Source organism: Drosophila montana, unplaced genomic scaffold (genome assembly GCF_035044405.1).
Source record: "Drosophila montana isolate Dmon_TW-CO22-7 unplaced genomic scaffold, ASM3504440v1 contig_203_1, whole genome shotgun sequence".
NCBI lineage: Eukaryota > Metazoa > Arthropoda > Insecta > Diptera > Drosophilidae > Drosophila > Drosophila montana.
In genome coordinates, this window is record NW_026996956.1 from 823401 (window position 1) to 845320 (window position 21920).

The window sequence follows — 21920 nt, forward strand, 5'->3', positions numbered from 1 at the left end:
TGTATCTGTATCTGTATCTGTATCTGTATCTGTATCTGTATCTGTATCTGTATCTGTATCTGTATCTGTATCTGTATCTGTATCTGTATCTGTATCTGTATCTGTATCTGTATCTGTATCTGTATCTGTATCTGTATCTGTATCTGTATCTGTATCTGTATCTGTATCTGTATCTGTATCTGTATCTGTATCTGTATCTGTATCTGTATCTGTATCTGTATCTGTATCTGTATCTGTATCTGTATCTGTATCTGTATCTGTATCTGTATCTGTATCTGTATCTGTATCTGTATCTGTATCTGTATCTGTATCTGTATCTGTATCTGTATCTGTATCTGTATCTGTATCTGTATCTGTATCTGTATCTGTATCTGTATCTGTATCTGTATCTGTATCTGTATCTGTATCTGTATCTGTATCTGTATCTGTATCTGTATCTGTATCTGTATCTGTATCTGTATCTGTATCTGTATCTGTATCTGTATCTGTATCTGTATCTGTATCTGTATCTGTATCTGTATCTGTATCTGTATCTGTATCTGTATCTGTATCTGTATCTGTATCTGTATCTGTATCTGTATCTGTATCTGTATCTGTATCTGTATCTGTATCTGTATCTGTATCTGTATCTGTATCTGTATCTGTATCTGTATCTGTATCTGTATCTGTATCTGTATCTGTATCTGTATCTGTATCTGTATCTGTATCTGTATCTGTATCTGTATCTGTATCTGTATCTGTATCTGTATCTGTATCTGTATCTGTATCTGTATCTGTATCTGTATCTGTATCTGTATCTGTATCTGTATCTGTATCTGTATCTGTATCTGTATCTGTATCTGTATCTGTATCTGTATCTGTATCTGTATCTGTATCTGTATCTGTATCTGTATCTGTATCTGTATCTGTATCTGTATCTGTATCTGTATCTGTATCTGTATCTGTATCTGTATCTGTATCTGTATCTGTATCTGTATCTGTATCTGTATCTGTATCTGTATCTGTATCTGTATCTGTATCTGTATCTGTATCTGTATCTGTATCTGTATCTGTATCTGTATCTGTATCTGTATCTGTATCTGTATCTGTATCTGTATCTGTATCTGTATCTGTATCTGTATCTGTATCTGTATCTGTATCTGTATCTGTATCTGTATCTGTATCTGTATCTGTATCTGTATCTGTATCTGTATCTGTATCTGTATCTGTATCTGTATCTGTATCTGTATCTGTATCTGTATCTGTATCTGTATCTGTATCTGTATCTGTATCTGTATCTGTATCTGTATCTGTATCTGTATCTGTATCTGTATCTGTATCTGTATCTGTATCTGTATCTGTATCTGTATCTGTATCTGTATCTGTATCTGTATCTGTATCTGTATCTGTATCTGTATCTGTATCTGTATCTGTATCTGTATCTGTATCTGTATCTGTATCTGTATCTGTATCTGTATCTGTATCTGTATCTGTATCTGTATCTGTATCTGTATCTGTATCTGTATCTGTATCTGTATCTGTATCTGTATCTGTATCTGTATCTGTATCTGTATCTGTATCTGTATCTGTATCTGTATCTGTATCTGTATCTGTATCTGTATCTGTATCTGTATCTGTATCTGTATCTGTATCTGTATCTGTATCTGTATCTGTATCTGTATCTGTATCTGTATCTGTATCTGTATCTGTATCTGTATCTGTATCTGTATCTGTATCTGTATCTGTATCTGTATCTGTATCTGTATCTGTATCTGTATCTGTATCTGTATCTGTATCTGTATCTGTATCTGTATCTGTATCTGTATCTGTATCTGTATCTGTATCTGTATCTGTATCTGTATCTGTATCTGTATCTGTATCTGTATCTGTATCTGTATCTGTATCTGTATCTGTATCTGTATCTGTATCTGTATCTGTATCTGTATCTGTATCTGTATCTGTATCTGTATCTGTATCTGTATCTGTATCTGTATCTGTATCTGTATCTGTATCTGTATCTGTATCTGTATCTGTATCTGTATCTGTATCTGTATCTGTATCTGTATCTGTATCTGTATCTGTATCTGTATCTGTATCTGTATCTGTATCTGTATCTGTATCTGTATCTGTATCTGTATCTGTATCTGTATCTGTATCTGTATCTGTATCTGTATCTGTATCTGTATCTGTATCTGTATCTGTATCTGTATCTGTATCTGTATCTGTATCGGTACCTGTATATCTATATCTTTATATATATATATATATATCTGTTTCTGACTTTAGGTTCAATTTAATTTACAATTAGCCGTTGTACTACAAATTTTGCATATCATACATCTCTATATATAAAACTATTTGTCCTGACTGACTGACTGACTGACTGACTGACTGACTGACTGACTGACCGACTGACTGACTGATTAGTGATCAACGCACAGCCCAAACCGTAAGAGCTAGGAAGCTGAAATTTGCACTGTAGTTGCCTTATGTGATGTAGGTGCACGTTAAGACGGGGTTTAGGGAAATTCCACCCGCAACAGTGGTAAATTGGCGGTAATCGTTTGTATGAAAGTTTTTTGTTTACCATCCGATCGGCCCCCAACTCATTTTTAAAGATCTATGTTCAAATTCATTTAAGGGGTGTTTCACGCTTTTTGAAAAAATATATCCCTCCTTGGTGCAAATGGGGGTCGAAGATTTGGTGGATGACGTTTTATGTTCAAATTTATTTCCAAAGATCTATAAGAAAAATCATTTGAGACGTATTTATTATTTTTCGCAAAATCTAAACTCCTTCGGTGGAAAATGCATTTCAAAGATTTTTTTTGTGAATTTTAAGTTTTTTCCGATTTGCATAAAAGTTGTTTGATTCCCGTCCGATCAGTTTTAAAATCATTTTCAAAGCTTTTTGAAAACATTGATTTTATAAAATACGTGCCACGGGCAAGGCCGGGTTATACCCGCTAGTATTTTTATATTTTGTATAAACTTGACCTATATTCAATGTTGGCATCTTCTATAGTTAAGTAAATACAATTTTGAACCAAACAATTTTGGTATGCGCCGGTTAGAACGCAGCAAGATTTGTAAGCTTCATAACCCAATGGATGTGTACTCAGCTTTAATTAAATGCAATTGAAAGTTCCTCCTTTGTGCTCACTTTACATCTAGAAAGATTTCACGAATTGGGAGCTGGTTTTAGATATCCTTTTAAGTTGACAACATGAAGCAAAAAACATCCTGGATATTTGCATTTAACAGCTTTGGTCTCCTTAGCTATGTGAAATTGAAATGAGTTTGCAAAGTATTTGGTGCTTGCAGCTAAGGTAATGGTATCGAGGGGATTGTTAGGCCAGAAGCTGGTTGGGAATAGGTACAAAGTGCACTGTTTAATACAGTGGCATACGCCTTTTATTTTAACGCATTTCAAATCTGCAGAGTATAAAAACACAGCTGTGTTACACGCGAAAATTATCACGCAAATTTGGCGTCAACATTTGCTGAAAAGTAATCGACAAAACTGTCGCTTCGTTTTAAATTGCTCTGTGGAAAATAAGGAGGGGACAAATTTGAATCAGAAATGCAATTTGTTGCAGCTGAAACCGCTGTGTTTTGTGACATACTTCAATATAATGCTTGTTTTATTGTGTGCTGAAAAATGCTGCAGCTGATAAGTTTTGGCTTATTTTATTGAATCTGAATGACAAATGCAGATACAAACTAATAAATTATGTTTTCCGTATTGTTATTGCATACTTTCAGGCGCTTGGTGTGTAGGCCAAGTGAAAGACCAAAGTTTCATGCAAAATTTACACATTACAACAGTGCAGAAACTGGCATAGATAAGTACCGCGTTATTTATATAGCCGTTATTTTATAGCATTTAATATATGGCGAAGCGCTACAAAGCTCGAGCATATCCTCTGTGTTAATTAGGTGTGTGCGTGCGAGTAAGCAAGGAGGTGCAGAAAATATTATACTATATCAAGATCTTATCGGGAGATTTTGACTACAATATACTCCTCAACCGTTACCATAATTACAGCTTCCCTTTATACATGCACATACATATACACAGGAAGGCAGCAGTTGTGCTTCTTCTTTCTATATGAACCTCGGTGCTTATAGTCCAAACTCTATGAAATATTCTGGGTTAAAAAAAGGCAAAAAAATGTGTATGTATACTAAAGTGCAAGGCTTATAGCAGGATAGACACTCATAGCAACATAGATATAGAGTCATACTCAGTTCACTCACTCACTCAGTTCCATGTAATATTGTCATTCACACACTTTAACAGAAGCCTTAACATTAACACGCTCCATAACATTATTGTGTACGAAAGATAAAAGATATAAAAAGGGAGATAAAAACAACTACGCTGTGTCTGATTCGCCATTCGACGGCAAGAATGTAAATATAAATTAAATTATTTTGAAGTTTAACAAATGTGCATTGAATGAGAGAAAAGTACTATGTACATTTTCATTTGAAAGTGTTTTTAGCTTCTGTTTCGCAAGTTAACTAGTTGATTTTATGTGAAAGAAAATAGTTTAATTGAAATTTTAACTTGACAACATGAACCAAAAAAACATTCTGGGTATTTGCATTTAACAGCTTTTGTCTCCTTGGCTCTATGAAATTGAAATGAGTTTGCAAATTATTTGGTGCTTGCAGCTAAGCTAATGGTATCGAGGCGGTTTTTAGGCCAGAAGCTGGTTGGGAATAGGTACAAAGGGCAATTGTTTTCACTGAACTAACTCATTACATTGTCTATTTATAGCTGTCATTTCCTTTATAAAGATTTGCCCAATAGATGTATATATATTTCGGCATTATTATTTGTATTCGCGAATTCTTTGCAGCCGAAACAATGTTCTTATTTATATATACTTGACATCCCTTCTAGCCCCAATCCACAAACTCATTGATTCAAACGTCGCTTATAAATAATTGTGTAATAAAACTTATGCCTTACTGGGTTCTGTTTGCACATGTTTTCAACAGTTTTGTGCTTGTTTCTGTTCTGAGTAGGTGACCGAATGCACTTTTGCTCCTGTGGGCAACCTCGAAGGGGCCAAACATTTTGCAGTTTGTAAGAGGGGCTTAACGGTAAAAGTCAATCAAAAAAGGTTTCAGCTTGTTATGAAAGAACAATGTATTTTTAATCAACTCTTAAGTCACAAAGCGCAATTTATATTTAGGTTTAGTAAAACTAAGGAAAACAAACAAAAATGTTATGTAGAAATCACAACTAAAATAAACAGGTTGTTGTTCAAAACATCGTAATGTGCTACTAACAGCAAAGTGCGATAAAAGGAAATAAAGTCGTGTATTAGTAAGTTACAAAATTAAAGATTTTGTCTTGTTTGAAAAAGCTTTGGGGTTTTCAAGTAATGTTGACTAAATGCGACATTTACGTCTTAAGCCTATGGTCCTTAACTATTGGAAAAATCTGATCAGCATCGGAATATTCTTGTCACTATAGAAAGAAGCGGTCAGAAAATAAGCTTTTATATAAGAAAACTTGTTTTCAAGACTTATATTTCGTTTGAATAAGTCAGCAGGCTAAAACAAATTTTCATTTGATTTAAGAAACTTGCGTTATTAGTTTACTAGTTTTAGCGGATACAGTTTTGCATAGGAATTGTTTCACATTTAAGATGCACTCAAAAAAAAGGCTACATTTTTATAACTCAAATGAACTCTGCAGTTACTTAAGAAACAAAATGTTTTACGTACTTCATAGGCGACATTCAATTTTTAACAATGAATACCCTGAGGGGATTGCAGATCTCCCCAAAGTTCAGAAATGCTTCAAGCACTTTTCAGAAAAATGGTGCGTGTGGCTGACAGGTAAACAGGAAATGGAAAATGCGAAGAATGCGTTTCACGTTTCCATACGTAGTGCATTTAATAGCGACAAAGGATGCCAGCACAAGAGTATGACAAACAGGCTAACAATCCAAACAAAAAAAAAAAACAGTCACCCATTTGAATCTCTTTTTTGTGATAGAACATTTATCAGAGCGTAGCTCGTGGCTGTCAGCGTTTAATTTGAAAAATTCCAGTTAAGAACCTTTATTCAATTGTCTTATGATATTTTCCTTTTCTGTATGTATATAAATTCTTTATTTTATAGATTTTCATGTCACTTTCACTTTTCAGCTTCACCAATTTAATTGTCGTCAAGTTGACTTTTTTTCTAATTTAAAACCCCTTTCGCCCGATTAGATTTGTGGTCCGCACTTTACAATTTGACGCCGACTTCTGGCGGCTGCAGCAGCAAGCAACCAAATTACGGTTGCTTTTCGATATCGAAATTGTTTCTGAGTTTACAGCCGGCTTTTTTGCCAGTTGCATTGGTGTGTGTAAACAGCTGTTTGATATCTCTCTTCGAAAAAGCACGGACGATGCATAAGGCGCTGTTAAAGCTTTTTGAGGATTAAAATTGGGTGGCCTTTGTTTATGGTTCAAACAGAGCTTACTCCAAGAATTTAACTCAAAACTATACTGCCAATTTTAAAAGTATAGTATTATTAGCATTAACAAAAATATATTAAGGTTTTTAAATTTGCTGAGGTCTAATCATATATATTTTCATTGAATATTCTTACATTTTGATAAATAAATATTTTATAAGAATTAGTAAGGAATCGATTAAGTTATTTTCTTATGAACCTACTACGTATTTTTATCAATATTAAAAAACAAGTTATGAAAAGATTTTGAATACACAGGCCAATTATAAGTACAGGCACAGTCTGAATTAATTTTTTAATTTTTTAAATGATTAAATTGATGATGCTGTGCGTAAGACTCTTGTGTAAACAAATCACTTATAGAATGCAACAGTTGCATAATTTTTTAACTCAAAATCATTTTAGGGATTTGTGTTCTAAATAACAACTTCTTGTAACTTGCAAAATGTAGCTTTCGTATTTTCTTGAATTATTATTATTGCTTTTACGCATGTTAACAATAGAAGCGTTTGAAAGCACATTTGGTTGTGGTCATTGCTTATCGCTATGTATTGTTGAAAATGTTATTAACAGAGCGCGTTAGTTTCCGCTGTTAGCGGTTAGGTTAGCAGCTTTGCTGGCTGTTAACGCATATTAATTCACAGAGAAATTATATCTTGTTTATTATTATTATTTTTAGAAGTATAGCATATTGTTATTTGTTAAATATATAAGGTCTTATATATTTGTATTAGTTAGTCTTACATTGCATACGCTTTACTTACTTGAATGTTTATTGCCAATTTCGCGGCGCATTTCCTCCGACCGGTTCGTGATATTTGGCTCAAGCGGATATTGGGCAAAGGTCATGTTTTCGTTGCGCATCTGTTTGCCGAGGGATTTCATCATAAGAAAACAGGTGTGCAAGCCTGCCACATTGCGCTGACCATCGCGTTCATAGTAGAAAATAGAATGTGACCAGTTGTGCCTGGACGGTAAACGGACCTAACATTGATTGGGAAATGCATAAAAAATACAATTGCCGACTTACTGCTTCATCACATTTATGGTCAATTCGGATAAGGACTCAAAGCTGAGCATTCCTGTGCGCAGTAGCATATAAAACTCATCGCCACAATCGGTTTTCTTCTGCTCAAAGTCGTATGTGGAACCGCCCACGGTGATGAGGGGCGTGCCCTGGCTATTGAAATACTTGGTAATGCGACTTACAGCAGCTGAAAGTTGTTGCATTTAGTGGAGTTGCGTGGTGGACGTGTGCTTCACCGTAGCTTACCCAGCGAATAGTCGCAGACAGGTCCAAAAATGATCTGCGCACACTGCTTGATGATGCCATCCATGGCCCGGATGACGCCCAGCGAGGCATCGCACTTGGTGTCGTGGGCAAGCCACTCCAGGTCAATGTACGATGGTATCAGCGATGTGGCACGGATCTGCTGCTCTGCCACCTTCAGAATGGGCAGCACGCGCTGCAGCGACGCCTCGTACCCATCGTCATTTGGGAGCAGCACAAGGGCCCGTATGGAACAGTTGCCACCAGCCTTATCGCAGATGGCCTCACAATCGCGCGGCGGCTCGTCCCGGCACCTGGCCTGGCAGCTGCCCAGACTCTGCAGGCACAACAGCAGCAACAACAGCAGCTGCCCCATACTCGCATTCTTTACACCTGGCTGTTGCTGTTGCCAGGCTCCAAGATTTCTAATAATTTCAAATGATTTGCAAATTTTCACGCCTGCATTTTGTAGCTGCGTTTTCCTCTGGGCGCACACTGGGCTCATTTGCATTGGCGCCAGCGTTTTCCTTCAGCCTCTTGTTCACAGCCTGCCTTTGCTTTTCCTCTTCCTCCTATGACTTGCTTTGTGAGCGCAATTTATCAATCAATTAAGTTGCATTGATTGCTCGCAAAATATAAACGTTGATAGATTTTGCAGCATGTTGCCGCTGAAAATAAATAATTAAAGAGGTTTTCGATCAAAGTTCTTCATCTTAAATAGCATTTTTATATTATTATATATATATATAGCGGATATTACTCAACTTTTCCCGAACCAAGTTTTTTCTTCAAGTTTTCGGTTTTACTTTTCATTCATGTCATTTTGAATCACACGACTTTGAAAATAAACATGCGGTCGAGCGGCATTGAATTGTGTGTACATTTTCTACAATATCTGAGCACCAATTTCCCACACTTACTGGTGGAATTCACCAATTCCCCTTGGCCAATGGCACCTTTTTAGTAGGCACTTGAGTATATCACATTCCGTCAGCAGTTCAGTCAGTCAGCTGTTCTTTCAGACAAGTAAACCGTCAACAGTCAGTCAATCACCCAATCATTTGAAATTGATTTTGAAGTTGAATTTATAGCGAAACGTCACCCACTAAATCTTTGACCCACAAGAGTGTGAAACTTGCCTCAAATTAATTTAAACGGAGATCTTTGAAACTTAGTTTGAGGCCGATCGGATTGCGGGTGGAATTTATCTTAAGCACCTTCGTCACACAAGGTAACTACAGTGAAAATTGCAGCTCCCGAGCTCTTACAGTATGGGCTGCGCGTTAAAACCAATCAGTCAAATAGTTTTAAATATAGAGATACACAAACTTTTAAAAAGAAAACAAAACTGAATAGAAAAACCATAACTTTTTATAATTTGTTGAAGAGATTGTATTTACAAAATCTACCAGGAATTGTGCTACGGAGAACAATGGTATATCCTAAGTAATTTTAATCCCGTTCTGTTAAAATCCGTGTCTAGTTTACTTGCAAGGCATTTGATTCTGTTTGCTTATTTATTTTAATGATCTGTCGGCTCCCTTATTGCTCGAGTCAGTGGGTTCCATTATCTTTATGACAAGGCCTGTTGTATCGTTGTTTGTAGCGGTGCTGCAATAAAAGCTGTAATTGTACTTTAAAATTAATTATTCCATACTTTCATTGCACTACCATAGAGCACACACAATCCCGTGCAATAAAAAATCAAAGACTCCACAATGATATATATTTCAATTTCTCATTGGGTGTTGTCATAAAAATTTTACAATCGTTTGGAATAACCTAATGCGAAGAAGTGTCTGTGAGATCAGCAGCAGAGAGGCTTACTGTTATAACGGCTTTGGAAGGAACAAGTATTTTGTTTTCATTACGTTTCCACCAATTTCCCACACGTATACAAAATTTATTTTATTTAAATCTCTATATATAAAACTGTTTTTTCCTGACTGACTTACTGACTGACTGACTGATTGGTGATCAACGCACAGCCCAAACCGTAACAGATAGGAAGCTGAAATTTTCACTGTAGTTACCTTATGTGATGTAGGTGCACGTTAAGACGGGGTTTCCGGAAATTCCACCCGCAAGTGTGGAAAAATCGCGGAAAACGGTTGTATAAAAGTTTTTTGTTTACGATCCGATCGGCCTCAAACTTATTTACAAAGATCTTTGTTCAAATTCATTTGAGGGGTGTTTTACACTTTTAGGAAAATCCATTCCTCCTTGGTGGAAATGGAGATCAAAGAATTTGGTGGATGACGTTTTGTGTTCAAATTCGTTTCCAAAGATCTATAAGAAAAATCATTTGAGACGTGTTTCACACTTTTCGCAGAATCCAAACTTTTTCGGGTGGAATGCGACTCAAAGATTTTTTATGCGAAGTTTTAAGTTGTGTCCGATTTGCTTCAAAGTTATTTTCAAAAGCTCTACATAAGAATATAATGAATACGTGTTTCAGCGATTTGGGAAATTCCACTCGCAACATTGGTAAATTGGCGGATAACGTTTCTATGAAAAGTGTTTGTTTACCGTCCGATAAGTTTCAAAGCATTTTGAGAACGCTGATTTTTAACATACGTTCCACGGGCAAGGCCGGGTTATACCCGCTAGTAGTATATATTTCTTGAGAAGAATAATTAAAATCCCAACCGAGATCACACATATATTAGCACCCAATACAGCGAGCTACTTGGCTACTTTAATTATCATTTACGACGGTCCGTAAAACCCCTCATTCTGGTTATCAAATGTTTGTACACATATGTTCCGATTGACTGACGTATTATGTTTTATGGTCCCTCATTAATTAAATACAATGAATCATGGTGGAAATGTTATGGTAAAACGTGTACAACGTTATTTGCTGCTGAACTCACCTACAGTGATAAACAAGTGTACAAGAGTACATTGCACTCGGGTGCAACGAACTGCGCCATACTCTGTTTGTAGTTAGACTGATGCAAAGAGGCTTCATTATTAGTGACTCTTATTAGTCTGTAATATCGAGGAGATGTACCTGACTGAAAAATTATATAAAATAGATTTTCATCTTTCCCTTCTGGTAAAATAAAATTGTAATATCAAACGAATATACTCTCTTTCGCTTTATGCAAGGGTATAAAAAGGTTCAATTGTTTACACAAATTTCAGCGGAATTGTGTACATTTACTAAACCTATTGATAAGGCCGCAATGAACGGAATATTTTCGGTGGAAATTCAGTATTTCAGAAAAAACTTCGTCAGCGGATTTTGGAAATTATTTAAAGCTCATAACAACCTTTCCATATTGAGATGTTAACCTTGTCAACCGTATCGAGAATAAGCCAATAAGATCGTGATGCATTGACGCTATGTTTTATTTTTCAACGTTGATTTTTAATCTTATCAGAGCCCACTGAAAACTCATGATTTCTTGTTCTCTATCATTGGCCATGAATGAACATCAAATTTGTAAAATTACGAAGTTGCTTAAAAAATGTTGTAATTTGATATATTTTGAAAAAAACAATTTAATCAATATCAAAAGCGTCCAAATGAACTATAATCCTTTTGAATAATAGCCCAAATACAACAAAACAAGTAAGAGTGCCAAAACACATTTTCTTTCTTAGCTATAAAATGAAAGATACTTGATATATATATACTATTCTAGAAGCTACATGTCAAGTTTGGTGACTCTAGCTCATAATATTTGCCGAAATTGCTCAAAAGACAGGATTTCCATATCGATTTTTATCGATTACTTAGAAACGGGACAAGTTATCGACTATCGGAACCCATTAAAAATGGGTAAACAGGGTATATTGTATTTGTGCAAATGTATGTAACAGGCAGAAGGAAGCATCTCCGACCCTATAAAGTATATATATTCTTGATCAGCATTAATAGCCGAGTCGATCTAGCCATGTCCGTCTGTCTGTCTGTCCGTCTGTCCGTCCGTCCGTCCGTCTGTCCGTATGTATTAACGCAAGGATATCAGAACCTATAAGAGCTAGAGACTTGAAAGTTTAGCTGTAGGTCCTCCTAATGCCCGCGCAGATCGAGCTTGTTTCCGATATTCGATAGCTTGCCCCGTTTCCAAGTAATCGATAAAAATCGATATCGAAATCTTGTTTTTTGAGCAATTTCGGCAAATAACATGAGCTAGAGTCACCAAACTTGACATGTAGCTTATAGTTATATATATATATTAAGTATCTTTCATTTTATCGCTATCGCCACCTCCCCGCTACCACCGAAAAGCTATAAGTCAAGTTAATTATCCAACTTGTTTTGCCCATCAATTTAAGCCACAATTTATATGCAATTGAATTTTTGAGAATACAAAAATATTCTTTATTCTATTCTACAATAAGATGTACCGTCGAAAATTTCATTAAGATCGGTTAAGAAACACAAAAGTTATGTGCGCACGTGTTAGCAGCATAGCTGCTGCGCAAATTCCAAGAATTTCTGTATACATGTACACAAACACTCATTCATGCGCGACTTCTTTGAATTCTATCAACAGCATTGCAATTGCTATTTTAATTGGTTTTTTCTCAATAAAACTCAATTATTGATATGGCCCTTTAGTAGAGGCAGCGGTAAGTGGTGCGGTTAGTTGCGAGTTCGAACCCTGCCAAGGCAACAATTTTTTTTTTTTATTTTCATATATCTTTATTACTACTAAATCAAATGAGCGCGTCGCGCGAGCTGCATTTGGTGTTGGAAGAAGAGGGTTCAGGGTATCCCCTAGTCGGGAGCTCCCGACTAGAACCTCTTACTTGTTATTGTATTTTTTTGTAATTCAATCGTAATAAAATGCTTATTATTTACATGTGCTAACATCTTTATTTCCTCTGCCAGCGAAATGATAAAATCATTTTGTTAAAAGTGGCTGAAAATCGATACTTTTTGAATTCAGACGAATCGTAGAAGTAAGCGATTATTAAATAACAGAGATTTTGAATGTTAAATCTCTACTCCAAAGGTCTATTAAATTTGATCGGCTTTACCATACTCTATTTAACCATGTTTAATAAATACAACATTGAAAAATCTACGCTGAATGCATTGAAGTTTCTTTATCGGGAGGGTTGATAAAAAAATTGTTGATCGCGTTTACCCAGCGTAGTAGAACTTGGCGCCAGGGAGCAGGAATGCCACGCGTCTGACAGTTTTGAGCGTTGTCTTGTGGCCTGAAAGTCTGCTCAAGGAGTTAAGCAAACAAAATATTGTCAGTTGTATGAATGGGCGGGAGTACGGGAGGCTCTGCTTATCAGATTCGGATGTAGGTGTGCGCCAGTGGTGCGGAATAGCAGAGCAACGGCTGGTGATTAACTAATAAGAATTCATCACCAGCATTTGACAGTGCAAATAGTGGAAGGCGCAGAAGGTGATTTGCAATTTCGAAAGCGAAATGCCAATGATACCAAATATCAAATCGCTTGAGTCATGTGCTTCATATCAACAGCTCAGTTGAACGCTTGAAATGCCCTCATTATGATATGGTAAACGCCAGCTACAACATGTTCTGACAGAAACCCCACATCAATCATCTAGAACCATGTTAACATCGAGATTTTTACTAATGTCAAATATCTGGCTCGAGATCTTAACTTAGAGATACCCCGCAAATGTCTATATATAAATACAAAAAATAAAGTTTGCTGTTCAAATTTAATTGATCGGCTTAGGCGCTATATATTTTTTGTGATATGTTATTTTCTTTATATTTAAATTCAAATGATAAAAAGTGATCTCAACTTTCCATGATTATTTGAGAGTAAAGTGTAGTGAGTTTACTTAATTTAATTTTTATTTGTTCTGAGTCCCTGAGAAAATCCTAAAACATACGCTTTTCACCCATACAGAGAACCCGGCAGGCACAACGCATTGAACGGACCAGCATCTATAAATAGCTCATTATAAAAAATTTAAAAAAATAAAAATCAAATAAATTAATAACAAATTGACTGGAACATTGAAACGCTTATCAGCTGGTAACCGTCAATTTATTTTTAGGCCGTTAACAAAATTAAATAACTGCTGATTGATTAGGATCGGAAAACCTGACAGTGCCCACTCGGGCCGAACTGCAACTCGAGTGAATCAATCATGTTTACACACAGTTCCACAAGTACAAATGAACAAATATTAATAAGCACCCTCATACATATAGACATGGTACATATACATATGTATGGGCACTTATGCCTGGTAGGCCATAAGCCCGTGAGCCCAAAGCTTGTACTCAGACACCTCGACACATGTGCACAATTTGTGCGCTTGTTGGAAATATAAACCAAAAATAAAGACACAAGCATGAGTACTTACAGATACCCTGTATCCAGCACCGTCGTAAGAAACATTCGAACCTTTCTTAATATATTTTTTCTTTCCACACTTTGATGGTATATTATTTAACTTCAAAAGTAACAGCCCGATCTTTATGAAATTTTTGGAGCACCACTTGCACATATATGACTATCATAGCCTTTTTTACCCCTTTTCTATGGATACTGGGTATATGCAAAAATTGTATGCATTAAGCTCCGTGTTGCTTTCGTATTAACGGCTCGTGTATTACTTACACATAGTTTCTGCTTAATTCGAGCACTTAACTGATAAGCAAATGAACTTGGAAATAGGCTCTGTAGCTATTCAAGAGGCTAGAAATTGAATAGATGTGTTGTATTGCTTGTCACCTTTGCGAAGAACAGAAATAGCGGTTTCTTTGAAGCTATTTATCAATTTATATTATTATGAAATCAAATAAAAAAAAGTGATATGTTGGTAATATGTACACAAGTAATATGAGACGTCTTGAAGCTTGATCGACAACATCGGCAGTTCAGGCTTCGGTCAGGGTCTTTCGAGACTACAAACACTTCTACTATCAGTTTAATTAGATTTAATTTCCTTTTAGATATCCACTTGCTCAATGTCATTAACTAAGTAGCACTTTGTTATGTAAACTATTGGAGTAGCTGTGGAGCAATCAAGGCAAAGTCCTCGTCAAGCCAGTTCTAGTCGGTTCTATTGCAATTTATTGAATCTGAAACCCGCCAAGACAAAACGTCTACAGTTCAAATTTACCTATTTATAGGCATTTGTTTATTTTTAGTTCTCTAATCAATGAGCCGCGTCCACTCTGATAAGATTGCGAAATGTTCAGAAATTCGCGCAATTGCCTATGGGTAAACTTATAGATATCAAGCCTCAATGTTTCGACACAGGCTGATACATTTGCTCAATTTATATAATGAACACCACAAACATTCCGTTTTCAATGGTTTTTTTTAATAAATTGTTTTTAAATCTAGTAATTTGCATGCAACTTAAATGCCCATTCATCATGGCCATAATTAATTACATTAAACTGGCCTAGCTTTGCCGCAACTAAATTTATATTATATATGAATTTTTAATGCGTGCATAATTATAGTTATATATAGACACGTTACCAGGAGCTAAGTACGATAACGACTAGCCCGAAATTTGCACAAAATATATTTTTAAAACTTTTGCTGAAATGAATACCATATAATCACCCCATAAGATAAACTGCCGTCGAACATCCAATATCCGTTAACCGCCAAAATGACAGTTGGGGTTTATCTTAGACCAGAAAATTGCTGTCGCTATTGTGAATTCTGTCGGCACGAACAGATTTTCAATCTTGACACACTTTCAAAACAACAACACCCAATAAGCTGCGAGGGCTATACTTGTTCTTTGGAAAGGGAATTGTTCTTCTGATATGAGATATATGTATAACTATTCCATTTTATCGGTCACTTTCGCGTAGATCTCACAAATAACTTCTATGAGGAATTAACAGATCATAATCTGTATCTATATAGGATAATGAATTTTCGAAATTTTAAGGCTGCGGCTCTTATAGACTCGGAGTTAGACAGACAGGCAGATAGAACTATCCACTTTAAGATACTCTGTAACAAGCTTTATTATATACTGCGTAACAAGCTTTATTATTATATATAGCACTAGCGGGTATAACCCGGCCTTGCCCGTGGCACGTATGTTATAAAATCAAAAAAGCTTTGAAAATGATTTTGAAACTGATCGGACGGGAATCAAACAACTTTTATGCAAATCGGAAAACTCTTAAAATTCACCAAAAAAGTCTTAAAAATGCATTTTCCACCGAAGGAGTTTAGATTTTGCCAGAAATGTGAAACACGTCTCTAATGATTTTTCTTATAGATCTTTGGAAATAAATTTGAACACTAAACGTCATCCACAAAATCTTCGAACCCCATTTGCACCAAGGAGGGATGGATTTTTCAAAAAGTGTGAAACACCCCTCAAATGATTTTGAATATAGATCTTTGAAAATGAGTTTGGGGCCGATCGGATGGTAAACAAAAAACTTTCATACAACCGTTTTCCGCCAATATACCACTGTTGCGGGTGGAATTTTCCAAATCGTCGAAATACGTATTCATTAAGTTCTTATTGAGAGCTTTGAAAATAAGTTTAAAGCAAATCGGACACAACTTAAAACTTCGCCCAAAAAATCTTTAAATCGCATTCCCCCCGAAGAAGTTTGAATTCTGCGAAAAGTGAGAAACACGTCTCAAATGATTTTTCATATAGATCACTGGAAATGAATTTGAGCTCGAAACGTCACCCACCAAATCTTTGACCTCCATTTCCACCAAGGAGGAACGGATTTTTCGAAAAGTGTGAAACACCCCTCAAATGAATTTGAACAAAGATCTTTGAAAATAAGTTTGGGGCCGATGGGATGGTAAACAAAAAAGTTACATACAAACGTTTTTCGCGATTTTTCCACACTTGCGAGTGGAGTTTCCCGAAACCCCGTCTTAACGTGCACCTACATCACATAAGGTAGCTACAGTGAAAATTTCAGCTTCCTATCTGTTACGGTTTGGGCTGTGCGTTGATCACCAATCAGTCAGTCAGTCAGTCAGTCACTCAGTCAGCCAGTCAGTCAGTCAGGACAAACAGTTTTATATATAGAGATTATTATTAATATGAAACATAAAACTATTTTCATGTAGAAAATAATCTAAATTTAAAATATAAGATCTATTTTTCATTTTGCTGTTTTATATATACATTATCAGCTATTTTTACTGGGCACAGGGTATATAAAACAACACAATTGCGTGTTCGCAACTTTAATAAAAATCCCTAATAGTTTGGCAATTAAATGGCTTTAAGCGCCATTATAATTAAATGTATTAACATTTATGGCCATTGGCAGTGAAAACTTTTTAATATACAAATGTGGTTAAGAACTGTTTCTGACATGTTCATAAATTATGTTAAATTTAATTGTCCTGCTCTTAAAGTAAGCCGCTTACGTTCTTAAATATATTTTGTTTCTGAACTGAAGTGAAAAAATTAAAAGTTTACAAAACTAGAACGTAGCTCTGGTGCACATTGTGGAAAACTTAATGGTCCGTGAGGTATGTGTCATAATTATTAATTATTTAAAGAATTTTATCGACTTCTGTGAACAAATATACAATGGTATTACAAGTATGTAATAATTCGTTTAAACTATCTTTTAATCTGTATTTTCGACAAATGTCCTTTAAATATTACATATAAACAGCTAAGAACGTTAAATTATTTAATTAAAAGTTAATTAATAGAATTTTACATATATTTAACAGGCTATCAAGTATATCTAAAATAAAATATTCTAGTCAGGCATTTGACAGGAAAAATCATCATAATTGTAGAAATCCCTGTAAAAGCTAAAGTCGTGAAAAACGTGTGAGTTGCTGTTTGCTAAATGGAGTGGAAGGCATTAACAGCAAACAAAAACATATGCAAATACAATATATGTGCATTCAATTTGTGTTGGGGTTTCTGAGGTCCACCCATATGCTGCACATGTGCACATATACGAGTATTACGGTTATGTATCTGTCGGCGGGAGCTTAACTAATACATTTAGATTTCAATTGTTTTGATAAATATTTGCATTGGCTTCTCTAGAGGCTCAACTCTTATTAGGCACAAATTTACGCATTTATTAGGCCATCAGCTGGCGCAAAAGTCAAGTATTTGATACAACATATCTCTGGACATAGGTATTCAGACATGTTTGAAATTTCAATGGGGCGCGTCGTATGTGGGCGCAGAGGAAAAAATGCATAATGTAATGTGGTTGCCGGAAACAGCAGGTCCTTTTAGTTCCGCCAACTATACGGGTTCGCTTGCTTGCATAGCAATGCTGAATTGCATTACGCATACGCACTGTGTGGGTGTGACTTAAAGTGTTCGAGACAAGCTGCATACTTCACTGGGTCGCCAACTGTCACAACCCGTTCAGATGTCAAACTGAGTTAACAAATTGATGCGAAGCTTGTAAGCCCAACAAAAACTCGGTGTGCCACAGAGTGTGGAATTAAATATTTGGAAGCTGCTCGAGTGGGATCAAAGCGTAACTGACTGCAGACCAAAGCATTCAATTAAATTAAGTGACTGTATTAAGTTAACAACAAAAAAAGACAAAGCAGCTAATTAATGTCTGTTTGTTAGCGCGTTTTCTCTAAAATCAAATTTACAGTGTACTCAATGAAGTATACATAGAGTTTGCACTATAAAATGGAACATAAAGGCAACAGAAATCTTTGCTTGGTAAGATTAGAAGATAAATAAAATTTCTCATTTTATTTCATTATATTTTGTCAGACTGGACTAGCCCATGTCCAAATCAACAGCATACTAAACGTATGGTAAAAGGGGAATTGAGGGGAATTACCTGACCAGAAAAGGGTATGTCATAGGATAGTGCAACTATTATTATTCATACAAAAACAAAAACTTTCCGAATTTTTGTATCTTCCATAACTCAGCTGGTTTCAAGTGTTCCAGGTTTCGAAAAGACATGAGAGAACCACAAGCAGGAATCACATATCTAAATGATACGATTACTTTATGGCCTTTGAATCTAATAAGTAAATAGAATACAATGCCAGCTCGGAAAATTAACATTAAGGAATAAGAATTCTCCGTTTTATGTGGATATACAAATTATAAGAAAATTTAATTGATATTTAACTGAAATAAAGCCTAATAATTAACTTTAAAAATTAAATAAAAAAATATAATAGTAATATAATAAAATGATTTTGTGATTATTTATTGGAAAAAGAATCGTTGAGCTTTAAATATATACATACATATAATTTAATTTAAATAAACTTAAGTAAAGTATTAAAATTATTCATGGAAAATTATATTTTAAAGAGACATTTTAAGAAATTCAGTTTAGTCTTTCCTTATATTATCTCTTTTGATTATATACAAACAATTTAAATTTGTATTAAATTTGAGAGGAAATTTAAAATAAGTTTAAAAGTTTAATCAAATTTGGACTACACATGACTGCGTTTAACTGGATAAAAGCTGTCCGAATTGTCAAACAAGCATCTAACATGAAAAAAAATGTAAACGTGCTCAGAAGTCGGGATCTAAGCTGCATTCTCTAGGAAATGTGAGTGGGGAGTTGCGTCGGACCACAACATAAGTGCGTACTTCATGTTTGTATTTTCTGTGCCAATGTGTTATATTTTCTTCGTTGACGGCAGATGTTTCTAAAGGTCAACAGACAGGTTAAAATCTTATTTATATCTGCCTTAAATTAAAAGAATTTTTGAATAACTGGCTTTTTAAGCGACTATGGCAGTTATTTTTTATTTGATGAAAGTAAATAAAAAAAAATATTAATACACTACGGGGAATTCTTTGGTGCTTCCGTTAATGAATTCTTTGAACGCTTCGTGGAGCTTACCTATTCTGGGTGGCTGTGAGACACTATAACATATATTTGAATTGGCTTTGATTTGATGTATTATATACTTTATTTGAGTAAGACACTTTTATGCTGATAGCAATTCTATTTATTTCTCAGGCACTTTTACGAACTACACGCAATTAGCTTCTTTTTTTGATGATTCAACAATTAGTAGTGCGATAAATATGCTTTTTGTGCCTGCTCAAGAGTTGATGGTACAGAAATAAAGTGCTGATATGTCCGCATTGACATCAGAACACAATATCACACACAATCTCGCGTTTTCGCAAATCGTTGACAGTTTCAGATATTCACGTTTCGCCGCGTAATTTAACCCGAAATGCGCGCTTTCCGCTTAACTGATATTTTTCGACTATTATTGGCGAAGTATTAAAAAGCTTGCCAGCACTTTTACTAGCCATCAATTTTAGCACATTTCACCAATGCAAAACCAACTCAACAATGGGCCATGTTAGTGATAAGAAAGCGCCCAGATAACAGGCAGCAGGCTAGTAGATGCTTCACTTTTTGCTGTTAATGAGCTGGCAGTTAACAGAGCTACTGTTAGCACGCTGTTATCTGCCAAGCGCTAATAATCATTTTCCTGATAATAGTACTTAAATCGCCTCCAATTTTACACTTTTGGCTGATTTTTAACAAATATTTAGCGATTATTACCAAACTATTTGGCTCTTTTTGCCTTTAATAATAGCTCCATTCGTTAGGTGACTAAAAATAATGATTTTCGACTTAGATTTGAAAATCATAAATAATTGTAGTCCTTCTCATTCACCAGCTTAAAGTTCAAATTTTAAACAAACCATTCGTTAGTAGATAAATCTATATAGTGGGTAGCCTAGTAAACTTATTCTGAATTTTTCTCCAGATCAAATATCTTGAATATACTTATTAAAAGCAGATACCATACTTCGTTATGAAATGAAACAAGTAAGAGGTTCTAGTCTGGAGCTCCCAACTAGGGGATACCCTGAACCCTCTTATTCCAACCCCAAATGCAGCTCGCGCTACGCGCTCTTTTGCGTTAGTAATAACAAAGATACTTTAAAAAACCAAAAAGTTCCCTTGACAGGGCTCGAACTCGAAACTGACCGCATAACATGCTGCCGCCTCTATTCAACAGCCATACCAGGCAAAAAAAAAATAGTTTCCTCGGTAGGTTCGAACTCGCAACGTACCGCACTACTTGCCACCGCTTCTACCCAACAGCCACATCAATAATTGAGTATTTATGAGAAAAAAACGAATTAAAATAGCAGCACAGAAAACAATACAATTGCAATTGTAATGCTGTTGATAGAATTCAAAGCAGACGCGCATGAATGTGTGTGTGTACATGTATACAGAAATTTTTGTAATTTGCGCTTGCTGCCGCTATGTGGTAGTAGCGGGGAGGTGGTGATACCTATAAAATGAAAGATACTTGATATATATATACTATTCTAGAAGCTACATGTCAAGTTTGGTGATTCTAGCTCTTATTATTTACCAAATTTGATCAAAAACAGGAATTCGATATCGATTATTTTTGAATACTTGGAAACGGGGCAAGTTATCGAATATCAGAAACAAACTCAATCTGCGCGGGCACTTGGAAGACCTACAGCTCAAATTTCAAGTCTCTAGCTCTAATAGGTTCTAAGACACTTACGGTCGGACGGAAGGACAGACAGACGGACATGGCTAGATTGGCTCGGCTACTGATGCTGTTCAAGAATATATATACTTTATGGGGTCGGAGATGATTCCTTCTGCTTGTTACATACATTTGCACAAATACATTATACCCTTTTCAGGGTATAAAAATCATTAAATTACCTGAAAAACAACATGTCGTATGCGCAATGTAATCCAGTTGCACGTTACGTATACGCCGAGTGCCATCTGTCTGAGCACTAAGAGCTCCAGCGTTTTTTGCTCTTCGAAGACACGATTAAGGCAAGTGCGATTAAAATGAAGGCTGGTCTATTATTTTGTTGTTGCTGTGTTCGCGTGATGGTATGATGGGAAATGGCTTTCGAGTGTGGCTAACACTTGTCTTCTTTTTCATATCTTCTTCTTTTCATTTACATAAAACTGAATGAGCCGTAAGAAGCTAAGTTTTTACAGCAGCTACTTTTTATACACTCACCAATTGAACATGGGTTAAAAATAGGTATAATAGTTATGTGCAAATGTACATATATAGCTGTCAAAAGAAGGCATCTTTGGCCCCATAAAGTATATGATTTTCATCAGAATGCCATGATGAGTCAATCGGGTCCCGTCTGTCTGCCCGACGGCTTGTCTGACTTTCTGTCCGTACCCGTAAGCATGTCGATCTTGGGATTTCGATTTTAAATATTATGTATATTTTCGCATATTCTACTTCGAATGAAGTAT

At 35.6% G+C, this 21920-nt stretch overlaps 1 protein-coding gene across 1 annotated transcript; it reads right to left on the reverse strand.

Annotated features, from left to right (window-relative positions):
* Nucleotides 1-7220: 7220 nt before the first annotated feature.
* On the reverse strand, nt 7221-21353 carry LOC135426546 (uncharacterized). Its single transcript, XM_064679660.1, has 4 exons — nt 19518-21353; nt 7738-8402; nt 7495-7678; nt 7221-7431 (listed from the first exon to the last, which is right to left on the reverse strand). The coding sequence occupies exons 2-4, from the start codon at nt 8243-8245 to the stop codon at nt 7221-7223; spliced, it is 903 nt and encodes a 300-aa protein (XP_064535730.1). The 5' UTR covers nt 8246-8402; nt 19518-21353.
* Between the last annotated feature and the right edge of the window lie 567 nt (nt 21354-21920).

Excerpts from the sequence above, each read along its gene's own strand:
- LOC135426546 (XM_064679660.1), bottom strand. The coding sequence starts at position 8,245 with ATGCAAATGAGCCCAGTGTGCGCCCAGAGGAAAACGCAGCTACAAAAT. Across the intron at positions 7,679-7,737 it reads TGTCTGCGACTATTCGCTGG|CTGCTGTAAGTCGCATTACC; the intron begins GTAAGCTACGGT and ends AACAACTTTCAG. Across the intron at positions 7,432-7,494 it reads ACCATAAATGTGATGAAGCA|GCACAACTGGTCACATTCTA; the intron begins GTAAGTCGGCAA and ends TTTACCGTCCAG.